The sequence below is a fragment of the Podarcis bocagei genome, assembly GCF_964188305.1.
Source record: "Podarcis bocagei genome assembly, chromosome: 2".
Lineage (NCBI taxonomy): Eukaryota > Metazoa > Chordata > Lepidosauria > Squamata > Lacertidae > Podarcis > Podarcis bocagei.
The window spans coordinates 86986910-87002182 of record NC_138126.1 but is presented as its reverse complement, the minus strand read 5'-3'; the positions used below and the strand labels follow the sequence as shown (position 1 = coordinate 87002182).

Genomic DNA, 15273 nt, shown 5'->3' with positions numbered 1-15273 from the left:
GAGGCCCTACCTTCCCAAAGCGAGGGAGCCAATGGGCTGCGGGGCTGTCGAGTGGGCGTGCCCTGTGAATGGCTGCCGCCGCCACCGCGAAAGTGGAGCTGAGCGCGAGCGGCGGGCGCGGACTGAGGCAGGCGGAGGGATGGTCGGGTGGGAGAAAGGGCTCCGGATCCGGTTCGAGCCCGGCAGGTGCTGGCTGGAGGAGGTGAGGCAGAGCTGGCGGCTTTGGGCCTTCTTCCCCGCCTTCCCTCCTTCCCTTCCCTTCCTTCTCTCCGCGGGAGGTAAACAGATATTAGCCGCGCCCCCTGAGCGGGGTGGGGCGAACCGAGGTGGGGCCGCTGCTGCTCGGGGGTCTGGGCAAAGCTTTGTAATGGCCAGCCCATCCCTGCAGGGTAGGCCTCCGCTTGGGTGTTAAGAAAAATCTACCCCCGGGTTGAGTGGCACTAACTTACTCCTGACGATCCCAAACACAACTTACCTGAGAGCAGCCTCCGTCGGGCTAAGATGGGGGAAGCCTCAGGGCGATGGTGATAATACAATAATCCGATTTTAGGTGCCCCACTGTGCGCAACGGGATTTACTTTCAGGCAGTGCTTTTTATCTTGTTTAGGGGTACTCTCATTTTGACTACAGAAAATCACCATTTGACAGGCCAAATCGGGGGAAATAAATACAGTAAATGGACAAAAGTACAAAGATTCACAAAATGTTTAGGGGTATTCGTACCCCCCCAAAGTACTTCTTTCTGTTGTAATCAACACCCCAAGGCCTTATTGCTGGGCTGGGGAAGGGAGGGCGAAATGTACGCTTCAGATGTTGCCTGCCTGAGAGGAAGCCTCGCTCATCATAGTAGGATTTTGCTCCGAGATCAGGATCAGTTTGTTAAAATGTTTTCCATGCCCTCTGTCTTAAGTAAAATAAAATAAAAATTCGTGGGATTTCTGACCGTTAAGATGCCCAGTGTGGGTTGCAACAGCAGTGGGATCCTACAGCAATTAAAAGCAAATAAAACAATACAAAACCAAAACTGGAATAACAGCTTGTCACTGGTCTCTCTAACTAACAGCCCCTTCCCTGTGCTTGTAACTTGGAGTGGGGGAGGTGGAATGGGGAACTAGTCATTCATCCCCCTTCCTCCTTTTAAGTATTTGATTCTGAACCACGCCTGTGATGTACTTCCTCACATAGCTGGAAATTCCACTTCAACCCACATATTTGAAAGAATATTTATTTTGATCATTCCAGTCACCATTTTTGCTATGCAAAGAAGCTTACTAAATTAGCTGCCTGTTAATTAGCCTTTTGCTGGAACAATTGTAAACATTATCTTTATTTATACGATATATTTAAACAGTCCCTTTTAATGCAAGTCAGTTTCAGTAAACAATAGTAAGATATGTCCTTCTGATGCTAGAAATGTAAAGCTTGGAGCTATAAGCAATCTAAGGTTGTTGTCTTCAGTATACTGTGGGCTGTTTGTGCAGTCCTGTGCATGCTTCCTTGGCATAAGTCCCATTGAACTCCGTGGGGCTTGCATGGGAGTAGACTCACACAGAAGGTCCCCTAAAGCCTTCTAAAACAAATATTAAACTATGGATTAAGTTTTGTTAAGAATATAGAAGATAACAATTTTCTTTTTTTACAGGAGGATGTTGATACGCCAAACAGACGTGTTCTGATTACTGGTGCTACTGGGTTGCTTGGCAGATCTGTGTATAAGGAATTTAAAGGAAATAATTGGAATGCTGTCGGTTGTGGGTACAGCAGGGCTCGACCAATGTTTGAGCAAGTTAATCTTCTAGATACTACTGCTGTTCACAATGTCATCCAGGATTTTCAGGTGAGAATGGTGGAAAGAAGGATAAAGCGGCTAACCACCATGTTTCTCTGAAGGTTTCTTCAGTAAATTCATGTTAGTTGGTCACATAAAGTTTTACTGATTATTGATGTCCACTATCTATCACAGCAATATTTAGCTTTGTTTATGTATTTTCCCCCCTCTGTAATCTCTGATGCAACCCTTGGTGCACCTTCTGTATATGAGGTGCATGATATGAGGAAAACTAGTGTGCAGGAAAGTAGCTATATACTAGTAGTCTAGTAGAACCTAGAAAGCCTTCTTTAGAATAACACTGCAGAATAAGTTGGGCTTCTCACTTGGAGAGTGATTAGGGAATTCCTTTCTTTTGGTTATGCAAATTGCATGCACAAGAAAAATGGGGAAAAGAGCACCTCCAATGAGCAAAGCAAACAAAGGAGACGGAAGGCTCCTGTATTCACTGATATAAGAACTATTTTATTTTCGCTCACTGTGTTTCAGAGTATAAGGACTCCTTCTAGAGCTTGAGAAATGTTAAAGTTTGCCCAAAAAAATAATAATAATTCTTCATATCTAAACCGCTGCAGAAACAGCTTGAAGAAATGTCTGAGCAAAAAAGATGATTTTCTTTCTCCGCATCTATGTTGAGCCTTACGACTTAGTCAGAGATGATCTAGAGTAAATTTGCACTTTAGATGTGGTTTACTCCATGGGACTATTTTCTGCTAGCTTTCCATGAACAGTGTGGATTTGGTACAACTACTTGCTTGTTCTTTGCTCATTAAAATGGGTGTTTAATTTCCAGCCTCATGTGATAATACATTGTGCGGCTGAGAGAAGGCCAGATGTTGTAGACAGTCAACCAGATGCTGCTTCTCAGCTCAATGTGGCTGCTTCAGGGAACATAGCAAAAGAAGCAGGTAAAAAAGGTTTGGTCTGCATTTCTTCTCAGGATGCATAATTATCTTTTATGTGTCATCATAAGTATGGGTTATACACCTGAACTTAAAGAATTCTTACCACAAGAAATGTATCATTAGCTGTTTGAGTAACATGCATTGGTGGAGGAGACGGATAGCGGGAACTGGCTGCCAGCTGTTGGAATCAAATTCTGGGTTAGAAATACTTAGGTCTTTCACAATCACGTAAATATTTGCTGTTTGTGTGTTTTAAATTCTTGGAGAGAATAAAGATAAAGAGAGTAACTGCTTTGTATTTACGTCTCTTCATATTGCTTTAATTTATTCTTTTTATAGCTCAAGTAGGAGCATTTTTGATCTACATTAGTACGGACTATGTATTTGATGGAACAAATCCTCCCTATAAAGAGAATGATGCACCAAATCCCCTAAATCTCTATGGGAAAACTAAACTAGAGGGCGAAAAGGCAGTTTTAGCAAACAATGAAGGTAAGTGTCAATTTACAGCTGGTAAGGTTTTCTTTAACAGTTAAGGCTTGAAATCTTTTACTGGATTTCCATAAATAGGAGTAAATGGATTTGGAAGTTCAATTTTATTTTATTTTCAAAATAAGAAACTTATTTTAAAATGGGGAGGAGGTTTAAAAGGAAGCTGTAGAGAATAATTAGAATCAAGTCTCTTTATAAAGTTTTGAGATTATGTAAAACCAATATAACAGAAGGTCAGATAAAATGTATACCACTGAGTTGAAATGGTAAGAGAGAATGGTAGCATTGTTAATTAATTGTTGAGGTTGAGGTTAGGGGTAAGGAGCAGAGGAAGCTATAAGAGTCTTCCTTTTTTAAAAATAATAATTTGAAACCCTTGTTGAGAGGGGAACAACTAGGCACAAACTCTAGCAAGACAAATGAAATTTGAGAATAAAAAGTGGTTGGAATTCAGGACACCTGTCCTTTCCAATAACTAGAAGTAGTTCTTTAGTGAATTTCTTCTTACCCCTTTCATTTGCACCTCAGATTAATCCATCAAAGATTATACAGTCGTATCTCCACTTACGTATTCCTCCAGTTACATAAACTTGGGGATTCTTAAGCGGCAAACCCGGAAGTATATTTTCAGGTTTTTGCCGTGCATGTGTTTGCAGAAGTGGTCTCTCTGGTTGCAAAAACCTTGGGATCTGGCTGGACCTCCGGTTATAGATCCCATCCGCAACCAGAGGTACCACTGTGCTGAGATTTGAACTTCTGCAAGACTTGCTAAAATAGAGTAGATAATGACAAAAGCAATACTGTTAGTGTGCCAAAGGCAATAATGATGCATGTTCTCGAGTTGCTCTCTGGTAACTTCTGTTGGGTGTCAGAATGGCCACAGCAGCTTTCACCAACCGAGTATCCTCCAGATGTTATTGGACTTGAACTTCCAGCTGTGCTGGTCGGAGCTGGTGGGAACTGTAGTCCAACAACATGTGAAGAGCAAGGCTATATGTTTTGTAGTGGCAAACTAGATGATCACCTCAGTTTCCTAAGTGATTTGTATTGGTATTGGTGGCCTAGAAGCTGAGGATTCTATTTATTTGTTTTCTTTACCAAATGTACTGGACACCCAATGGCTATTGTTCTGTGAGTGTTGTACAAAAGGTGGTGGGGAAAATTAAAACAACATACAGAAACATTCATTACCTACTGTACATTAATGAGTATCAGGAAGTCATGCTTGACAAAACTACATAAGAAAGAAAGGAGCCATAAAGTTTGGGGCCATATGAGAATACATCACTGGGAGGTCTAACTAAGGGTTTATTCCATTTCTTATTTATCTTAACTGCTTCTTTTCAGTGTTTAATGTCAAGGCCAAGGAAATTCCCAATCACTGCCACCTGCTGGCAACTCTATGCTATTTATCTTGCTTTTTATTTTGCCTCATTTTATAATTTTAGAGCTTGGTACTGAAATGAGATTAAAGGCCTGTGTGCTATGGGGAAGGAGTAAACTGGGTATGGGGAAATTGTTGGGGAGAAAAGAAAATAGGATTTTTGGAGGGGCATTGAAGAAAAGAAAGAGCTTGAAAATCATACATCCAGAGTATTATGCACTTTTCTGTTTACTCCATCTGATAAATCAAAATGTAGTGCTGTAAAAGGAGCAGTAAAAATGTCCAGGGGGTTAGCACACCCTCCCTATACAGAAAAGCTAAACTATTTGGTGGGATTTAGTTTAGCAAAAATGACTACTGTGGTCAGGATGGAGGAACATGACACAGGCTTATTAATTACAAATGATGAGAGAATTTATACAGAGAGATTTTTTTCCTCCTCCCCAAAATCTGTGATCTCTAGATTATCTAGTGAAACTGATTAATAACAGACTCAAGACTAAAACTATTTCCATGCACAGGGAGAAATTCAACATAGCACTGAGCAGCTGCTGGGCAGTAGAGCCAAAGCCTGCTGAATTTCCTGTATGTGGCACTTTGAAGTCCCAATCTTGGGGCTTCAAAGTGCTCAGTCACCTGATAGCATTGTCATGTCAGGTGACTGATGGATGGGTAACCCCACTCATCTGTCAAATTTGGCCTGCGAGGCTAAGATCCCTGATAAAAGTTCTCACCTGGAAAGCTGAAAAGATTCCTAACCCTTTTTAAGGATTGTACAGAGCAATAGAGTTCATTGGCTGGGTAATCATTAGAAACAAGCAAATCCCTGTCATCTGTATTGTATAGTGATACTATTAGCTGAATCCAAAGCCTCTGTTTAGACAAGTTGACTCATCCCAATTGGATCCAACTTCTGTTTTAAAAATGTGGATGTCAGATTTCTCAGTTGTTAGGAATGGTAGGTGGAGGGATACATGATAGTGAGAACTCACTGAATGGCTACCAGATTTAGCTCACCAGTTTGCGTGCATTCATGTAATGCAGGGCTGACTGAGAACAGGTAACTCGCAACTTACACACATTTTACTTGCACACATTCAGCTTTATGCGCTTGGCAAACAAAGGGCGCAAGCATCCAGGGAAAAAAGACACTGGCAATCCCACCCGCCATTGACCCCAGGTGTTTTGAAAATATGTGAATTAGGCTTTATGGGAGGGAGCTGGGGGCACTGTTATACAGTGGTTCCGCTCCTTCCTCCTGGGCCGTGTTCAGAAAGTGGTGGTGGGGGATGAGTGTTCAGACCCCTGGGCTCTCACTTGTGGGGTGCCTCAGGGTTCTGTCCTCTCCCCCATGCTTTTCAACATTTACATGCGGCCGCTGGGAGAGATCATCAGGAGGTTTGGGCTGGGTGTTCATCAGTATGCGGATGATACCCAGCTCTACCTCTCTTTTAAATCAGAACCAGTGAAGGCGGTGAAGGTCCTGTGTGAGTGTCTGGAGGCGGTTGGAGGATGGATGGCGGCTAACAGATTGAGGTTGAATCCTGACAAGACAGAAGTACTGTTTTTGGGGGACAGGAGGCGGGCAGGTGTGGAGGATTCCCTGGTCCTGAATGGGGTAACTGTGCCCCTGAAGGACCAGGTGCGCAGCCTGGGAGTCATTTTGGACTCACAGCTGTCCATGGAGGCACAGGTCAAATCTGTGTCCAGGGCAGCTGTTTACCAGCTCCATCTGGTACGTAGGCTGAGACCCTATCTGCCTGCGGACTGTCTCGCCAGAGTGGTGCATGCTCTGGTTATCTCCCGCTTGGACTACTGCAATGCGCTCTACGTGGGGCTACCTTTGAAGGTGACTCGGAAACTACAACTAATCCAGAATGCGGCAGCTAGACTGGTGACTGGGAGCGGCCGCCGAGACCATATAACACCGGTCTTGAAAGACCTGCATTGGCTCCCAGTACGTTTCCGAGCACAATTCAAAGTGTTGGTGCTGACCTTTAAAGCCCTAAACGGCCTCGGTCCAGTATACCTGAAGGAGCGTCTCCACCCCCATCATTCTGCCCGGACGCTGAGGTCCAGCGCCGAGGGCCTTCTGGCGGTTCCCTCATTGCGAGAAGTAAAGCTACAGGGAACCAGGCAGAGGGCCTTCTCGGTAGTGGCGCCCGCCCTGTGGAACGCCCTTCCAGCAGATGTCAAAGCGATAAACAACTACCTGACATTCAGGAGACATCTTAAGGCAGCCCTGTTCAGGGAAGTTTTTAACGTGTGATATTTTATTGTAGTTTTGGTTTTTATAGAAGCCGCCCAGAGTGGCTGGGGAGGCCCAGCCAGATGGGCGGGGTATAAATAATAAATTATTATTATTATTATTATTATTTATGTGATATCCCCAGAATATAATCCCTACATAACTTGAAAATCACCTGTAATGAGTGTTTGCAGTCATTTTGTTGCTTACTTTGGGTTGGTAGTTAACTGCAGGTTTATTGAAGAACATTCTCATATACTGGTGACACAGGATTCCAAAGAGAAAAAATGAGTTTTATGATGGGGTAACAGTAGATGTTGACTTATACCATTATTTCTTTCCTACTTATCATGTGGATCCTGGGCATCTTTTCTATTGCATGGTAAGGTGTTTTTGATGTAATTTAGCACTTCTTCCTTGTATAAGTGTACATAATCTGAAGTTTTCATCTGAAATCTTCACACCCACCGAGATTTATTCTCTTTCCCACATAAGTAGACTTGCCTTTTCAAGGGAGTGAACTGTCTTGTAAATAGTTCAAAGGTGGTTTAATTTTCTTTTCAGAGATGAGCTGAGGAATTTTCATTGTACCTGTTCATAAATACAGCTTTGTATTCATAGCTTTTCTCATCTTCTAGGTGCTGCTGTGCTTAGAATTCCTATTTTATATGGAGAGGTTGAAAGGTTGGAAGAGAGCGCTGTGACAGTTATGTTTGATAAAGTGCAATTCAATAATAAATCAGCCAATATGGACCACTGGCAGCAGAGGTTTCCCACCTATGTCAAGGATGTAGCCAGTGTTTGTCGACAGCTAGCGGAGAAGAAAATGTTGGTGAGATATTCTTAAAATAAATTTCAGCCAGGATTTTTCGAACTACTTCACATATTATCATATGTGTAAGATTGTAGTAGTACTAGCAGTGATTCTGTGTTTTTATGATGTATTCAAGATTTCAAAAATACTGTGGGCTGTATCCAGTGGTGCCTTCACACTAATGGATGACTTCTGTTGCAAGGACATGGTTCCCCCGTCCGCCCCCCTGTTGCAGTCCTCTATGCCATTCCATCTGGACCAGATGATGCTGTGCAAGTGACTGGACACAGTGATGGGCTGGATGATAGCCAGTAATAAACAATTATGAATCATAGAATCATAGAGTTGGAAGAGACCACAAGGGCCATCGAGTCCAACCCCCTGCCAAGCAGGAAACACCATCAGAGCACTCCTGACATATGGTTGTCAAGCCTCTGCTTAAAGACCTCCAAAGAAGGAGACTCCACCACACTCCTTGGCAGCAAATTCCACTGTCGAACAGCTCTTACTGTCAGGAAGTTCTTCCTAATGTTTAGGTGGAATCTTCTTTCTTGTAGTTTGGATCTATTGCTCCGTGTCCGCTTCTCTGGAGCAGCAGAAAACAACCTTTCCCCCTCCTCTATGTGACATCCTTTTATATATTTGAACATGGCTATCATATCACCCCTTAACCTCCTCTTCTCCAGGCTAAACATGCCCAGCTCCCTTAGCCGTTCCTCATAAGGCATCGTTTCCAGGCCTTTGACCATTTTGGTTGCCCTCCTCTGGACACGTTCCAGTTTGTCAGTGTCCTTCTTGAACTGTGGTGCCCAGAACTGGACACAGTACTCCAGGTGAGGTCTGACCAGAGCAGAATACAGTGGCACTATTACTTCCCTTGATCTAGATGCTATACTCCTATTGATGCAGCCCAGAATTGCATTGGCTTTGATAAGATAAGATGGGGGCTTTGTGGGTAGGTGGTTCCTAGGTTTGGGAATTAAGTAGATAGCCTGTTCTGGTCAGGGTAGTACTCCTCTTAAAGAACAGATAGGTAGTTGGGTTTTTTCCTGGTTTGCAAACTGTCACTAGAGTTTAGATACCATAGAATTGGAAGGGATCCTGAGGATCATCTAGTCCACCCCCCTGCAATGCAGAAATATGCAGCTGCCCCTTACAGGGGTCAAACCTGCAACCTTGGTGTTATCAGCACCATGCGCTAACCAACTGGTTCGTGTGGCCTCCGTGGTAAGGAATGCTTGTGCCCGCCTTTGGCTGGTTTGCCAGCTATAACTGTTCTTGAACAGATAATCCAGCTACAGTAGCTCCTGCTATAATAACCTCCTGATCTGAGTATTGCAATGTGTTCTACAGAGGCCTTCCTTTGAAGATGGTCTGGAAGCTGCACAAGATGCAGAATGCCTCATACTGTTTCTTTACGGTGGTGAGATGGGGTCATGTTACACTGATCCTGGAAACACTTCTGGCTGCCCGTGAATTGCCTGGCTTAATTCATGGTACTGGTGTACAGAGCACTGAATGGCTGAGGACCAAAGTACTTGAATGAATGCCTTCCTCAGTACCAGTAAACCAGGCTTTGAGATTTGCAGGGGAAGGTTGCTTGCCATGCCTCTGGTAAATATGGCCTGGGGGAGGGCACAGTATATGAAGAAGGGTCCTCTCAGTGGCAGCAGCCCACCTGTGCAACTCTGTTCCTGTTGAAAGGAGATTGTTCCCCAGGTGCCAGTTTAAGACCTACTTTTTCCAGCAAGCTGTAGTAATCTATTGCTTACCAGCATATTGTCTTCTATATTTTATTTTGCATTGAGGTTTCAACTTTTAATGTTGCATTTTGTTGTTGTTGTCATGAGAGGAAGGGAAAGCTACAAGAACTAATAATATTTCCCACTGTTTTTGAGCATCCAGAACCCTACGGGGAAGCTTTTGGAAGGCATGGGGGTGCACTGGGTATATGCCCCGCTTTGCACAAGGGGAAGTGTTTGTGCTATCACAAAGCTACCATTGGGTACAACCCTATGTTAACTGTTACAACTAGTCTTGAATACTGTAAGAGTGGGCAGGGTGGTGGTGCTCAGCTGACCTCCCATTACCCATGTTGCTGTTGCTTACCTGGAAGTAAAGGAGAAGGGGGCAGCTAGGACAGCCCAGTGGAGATGCACAAGCTTCACCTCCACCATCCATTTTGCAGGCAAGCAAAAGCAATTCAGGCAACAGGATATCAGGTCAGCAGCCTCACCCTACCAACCAGTACTTTTTGTAACATTCCCTCTGAATGCAGTAACATAAGAAGCACCATTCTGTTCAGAAGAAGGCTAGATTGTGATGTGGTAGGCATTATAGGAACGATAAATGGGTTGATATTTTGACTGGAATTTTTACCAGGGACTAGAAGAATGGTGGCGGTGGCAAAGGGGGGTTATTTTTTGGGTCAGTAAATGTGCTGGTGGCAAGAAAGCATGATCTCAGGTGGACCTCTGAGGTTAGAGTGCAGGCATTCTCTGAGGACACAGCTACATGCTGTTTGAGTGGGGTTCAGTTTTGCTTTGGCAGCACATTCACTGTGGAAAACATGCTGTCAAAGCATCTGCTCATCAGCTGGTAAGTCGAGAGTTCAATCTTGCTAGGTGCTGGTTCACCCAGAACAGTATGTTCATGGTGGGAGGAGATGGTTCCTTCAGGTAAACAAAACTGTTCACACTGACAGAGCAATCTTCTTAGTGCAGTATTGAATTCCTCTGTAGGAGGAATGCATAAGCTGCTGATTTAATGCTGACTATACTAGGAAGTTGCATTCAGGTGCATGTAACCTTCAGAACACTTGCCAGGGTTTTTAAACTAAAGGTAGTTCTCCCCCCCTTCTGTTGACCTTGCATCATGATAGCTTTATCTTGGAATGAGAGGTGATATTGCAGTAGAAATGCTTGGCAAGCAAGTTCTAGTCATTGCTTATACACAAGAGATTATAATAGCTCTAGATTGTGGCAGTCTTTTCATATAAACATAGAAGAGTAAGATGTGTGAAGTTTTGCTTTCTAAAGGAAGAAAACTGCCGCCCAGATTTTTATTTTATTTATTTTTTTACAATACTTGGTTGAACTGATGTAGTTCTAGGGGGGGGAACCCTCAGTAGTTGAGTGAAATAGAGTGCAATAGAGAAGTGGAGAGAGATCTGGTGGATTACTGTTTTTAAAAGAATAATTGGCCTTGGCTTGATCCAGCAACGTAATGATTTTGTTCTTATGTGGACAGAGATTTGCTTGAAATGGAACTCAAATCCTTTTTCATAGCAAAGCTACTACTCAAAGAACTGTGGAATATAGAAAAGAGCCAGGGATATTGAGCTTCTTGTTTAGTATAATATTCCAATAACATGGTTATAAACAAGGTGGTTCGCTGCTGTTGTGTTTTCTACACATTTTCTGAAATAACCGCATTGCTAAACAAATAGTTCTAGAGGGGGGACAAAATATAAGAAGGCATATAGAAAAGGAAAAAAAAGATTGCTCTTTGAATAAATCTAAGAGTGAGCTAAAACTGAATGTTTTTACTCTGCAGAAAAACACAAGGCTGGGAATTGCAATTAGGCAGAATATTTATTTATGGAAAAATAAGTTCTCTGAGTTAGGGTGGCAGAATTGTCATGATCAGCTTTAGAATGATCATATGTGAAATTCTCTGTTTTGCAAAAACTTATCTGGGTGATCCAGATATGTTAGATTGACTTAAAACTTGCTTTTCAAGTTAGCCTTAAAGGGAATGTTCTCTAGCTTTGTTTATGGTGTTTTCTCTGTATTTATTTAACACCATAAAATAAACAAGAACATAAACTTTGTATACTTCTCTTTTTCCTTAGGATCCATCAATAAGAGGAACGTTCCACTGGTCTGGTAATGAGCGGATGACTAAATTTGAAATGGCATGTGCTATGGCGGATGCTTTCAATCTTCCCAGTAGCCACTTGAGACCAGTAAGTCATAGTGTATAACCCCTGACACAGAAAGAAAAAGGAATGTGCAAGAAAAGCTCTCACAAAGTTTTATCAAAGGCAGAACTTTCTCAGGAGTAATATTGCACAATACAATATAAAATAATTGCAGAATGTTCACCAGCTGTGGTTTGGCTGTTCTCTTACACCGAGGGTCCCAACTGAGGCTCCTTAGAGTCCCTCTGTCTCTCATTTCATCAGAGACAGATGGTGAGCTTGTCACCTTGGTAAGCTCAGGGCTCCTTCCATCATCAGACATGCTTTGTGAACAGTTTGTTCAGATTCAGGGTTCCTGTTGTTCTGTCCTTAGAGTGCAGCCAATACTACTTCAGTTTCTTCTTTAGGTGGCGGAACAAGCTTCATAATTTTCTGCTTCCTCCCCTAATTGTTCTAGGTAGAGCCTTCTAACCTCTCACACAAGCAGCCCCTTCACTGGTTACAGGTCTCTTACCATACCCTCAGAAGCTTCTTCCATTTCCTTCTCCTCCTCCCTGCTTCTCTCCTCTGCATCAGCACTCCTCCCTGCTTCTCCTCCTCTGCATCAGCACTGTCCACTAAGTTCTGTGGGCCTGTCCCATTCCTCTCCTTCATTCACTCGCACACCTTCCCACAGCCACTCTGCGGTTTCATCTTCCACACTCTCACCCTGCTTCCCTTTCAGTCTCCCCTTCTTGTGTTGCCTTGTCTGCCCATTTTCCTCTCATTGCCTCTCCTTTCTTTTCCTGTCTGGGACTCTCCTGTGCTGCCGGCTGCGGCTTTATGTCTCAGCCAATAGGGTGTTGATACCTCCTTGGTGGTTGCATTTGTCAGGCTGCCAGGTTCCACCTCCTGGGGCTCCCTTAATCCCCCCCCATGGGCTGCATCTCCTATCTTCCACCCTTTGAAATAATGCAGATTGATAAACCATATCCACAGAGCTACTTTCTACCAGTTTGGAACTCTCTTGTATTTTCACCTCTGCAGTTTCAAAGGTAACCACATAACTCTGCAAGCTGGAAACTTGAGCTGAGATTCAGGGAACCCAACGCATGCAGCTAAGGGAGATTATTCCCACCTGACTACAATTTCTGACTCTTCATTATATAATAGCAAAAATAATTTATTTCTTGTACCCCACCTATCTGACTGGGTTGCCCCAGCCACTCTGGGCAACTTTCAACAGAATTTAAAAGAACACAACAAAACATCAGACATTAAAATATGAGTCTCAGCAGTTCTTTCTACCTTAGCCTTGGAACTGGCCACTCCTTTGGTAGCTGTAGGCGACAGGGAAGTGCATACAGGCAAGTCCATGGAATTACAGGCTTGTTATGGGAAAGCATTTAGGCTATCCTACATTGCAGAATTGTGAGTGTTTTCCTGAGAAGAGATTTCTTTATTTTTATTTTTTGTTCTAGACAGAGTGCATATTTCTCTTTTACTGCCTATTTTTATTTTTAAAGATTACAGATAGCCCAGTTGTGGGAGCTCTTCGTCCCAAGAATGCTCAGCTTGACTGTTCTAGACTACAGATGTTGGGCATTGGACAGCACACTCCATTTCGTGTTGGGATCAAAGAATCACTCTGGCCATTCCTTACCGACAAGAAGTGGAGACAGACGGTCTTCCATTAGTTGGAAATATTTTAGAACATGTATGGTATGAGGCACTTTTTAAAGGGGGGGGGGAGAATGGTTTTGTATTGAGTGTTCTATGTTACAAGTTTAATTCAATCAGGTAAAAATATGGTCTTGCACTAGTGAACTTATAAGAGGTGTTGGCAAAAAAGAACCTTGTTCGAAGTGATTGCTATTTCTTTCTGTTCTGTCACTTGTTTCTTTAAATATTTAGCAACCTCTGAGTACTACAAACATCAGTAATGGTTGAGATGAGATCCATTTTCCTGAAATACACTGTTGCTTTATGTGTCTTCGATTGCAAAAGAGTATCTCTCTTAACATTATTTCCCTATTTGCCAAAATAATTAAAATAAAGCACTGGATTTTGGCATTTCATTTTTTAAAAAAGCTATTCTGATGTGATTGAAATGGAAGTGAGAAGTTTGGAGTTTGCTTTAGCTATGATCAAAATATTCTAAAGTAATGCTTTATTTTTGCAATTAAGGTGTAGCTTTAATGCTTGAAAGATGTTCTGTATTTTGAAATCTCAACTGCTTTCTTACATTTGTACAAAATAGTTCATATATCTTTCTGTCACATGCGCGCTGTTAATGAGCACACTGGTTCATATTGGGTGTCGGAGGCACAAAATACAAACATTATTGCTGTCTTTTCTTTATAGGTGTTTCTGAGAACCCCGTAGAACCCAGAAAATTATTAGATGTTCTCATTAAACAACCAGTTTACACATTGTATCAGAATTGTCATTGTTTCAATTGGACCAAAAGAACTATACCAATAGAACTATACCTGGTTGTTCATTCCTCATTGCATAAATGTAGATAGAATGGCTGCATTAGGTATTTGTACTAGCCTATTTCTGAGGAGAAAATTCTATGCTTACAGTGAGAAAGTTTAAAACTATTAATGCTGTTCAGCATGAATGTCTAGCTTAAATGGCAAAGTGACTTTTGTGTAAATTTTGTGTTCTTACTACAATAGAGTGTTAGGGTGTACGTATTGAAACCAGGCTTTTTACTTAAAGCAAGAAAACATAAGGCAGCTTGTGGCAGGCGTATCTTTTTTCTCTCCTCTTCTCTCTCCTCTGTTTCCTGACCAAGGTAAAGCATCCAACAAAAAACCTTCTAAAGGTGGTGAAACAGCATTAGTCAGATTCATAAAATATCTCTAAGCCATTCATATTGTCATTCCCTTTTCATAAGGACATATCCTGGCTTGTTTGTCTTAGTCTGACAGTCTGACATCTTGATATGCACTTGGTAAGTTATAAATGCAAAACGACATTAAATATATATAACTGGCATGGGATCTTGTGTCTTCATCATTTCTTGTGGAAATTTCTGGCTGTGTTAGGTTTTTGGGAAGGCTGTTGTTACTTAAGTGTGTGAGCATTTACATTTTTTATACATTTCACCCTCCAAATTAACAAGTCAGCAGTTCATTCTCTCTATTCCAACCAATTTTCCAGTAAGCTAGTTGAGAACATGATCACAGAATATACTAATCTAGTGCTGATGCTGGAATTTTGATGGCCTTTGGCATGGCACTCTCAGTGCTCATGCATTCACCTGAAAAAAGTTAGGGCATGAAAACTGAGCAATTTGTTTCAGGAGATTTGATCATGTTTATACTGCTAACTACAAATGGTAGTGCTATTTGACTGGTGGCCCCATAACAGTCGAATGACTAGGAATATCATTTAGCCTTCTTAAGAGCATTTGGAGATCCACTAAAAATTAGGTGCTAAAATTTGGTCATGGTTGTGTTACTTGCTTCACCTGTGGCCTAGAATGTACCTCCCATCCTTGATCATTGGCCACTGCTTTTCAAAGCTATGGATTAAAAACATAGAAGTCATAGCTATACAATGCATGTACACCCTCTGCAATATTTATACATTTGAAATCGTCACACATAGCTTGCATGCTAATCCTTATGTGGAAGTGTTTCCATCTAAGGATTTTGTAATGTGCTGTGCTCTTAGGTATTTTCAGTCTT

At 42.2% G+C, this 15273-nt stretch overlaps 1 protein-coding gene and 1 long non-coding RNA gene across 2 annotated transcripts; both read left to right on the top strand.

Moving 5' to 3' along the window:
* The first annotated feature begins 16 nt into the window (after nt 1–16).
* Nucleotides 17–14578, top strand: MAT2B (methionine adenosyltransferase 2 non-catalytic beta subunit). Its single transcript, XM_081185760.1, has 7 exons — nt 17–202; nt 1643–1837; nt 2622–2736; nt 3073–3225; nt 7496–7689; nt 11525–11638; nt 13099–14578. The coding sequence occupies exons 1-7, from the start codon at nt 32–34 to the stop codon at nt 13267–13269; spliced, it is 1113 nt and encodes a 370-aa protein (XP_081041886.1). The 5' UTR covers nt 17–31; the 3' UTR covers nt 13270–14578.
* LOC308582553 lies at nt 8609–10784 on the top strand. Its single transcript, XR_014005738.1, has 2 exons — nt 8609–10679; nt 10710–10784. It is a non-coding gene; the product is annotated as an uncharacterized lncRNA (long non-coding RNA).
* Nucleotides 14579–15273: the final 695 nt, after the last annotated feature.

Bases quoted from the DNA above. Each gene is read 5' to 3' on its own strand.
- MAT2B (XM_081185760.1), top strand. From the start codon at position 32: ATGGGCTGCGGGGCTGTCGAGTGGGCGTGCCCTGTGAATGGCTGCCGC. The intron at 3,226-7,495 runs GTAAGTGTCAAT...CTCATCTTCTAG, and splicing joins AGTTTTAGCAAACAATGAAG to GTGCTGCTGTGCTTAGAATT. The intron at 7,690-11,524 runs GTGAGATATTCT...CTTTTTCCTTAG, and splicing joins TAGCGGAGAAGAAAATGTTG to GATCCATCAATAAGAGGAAC.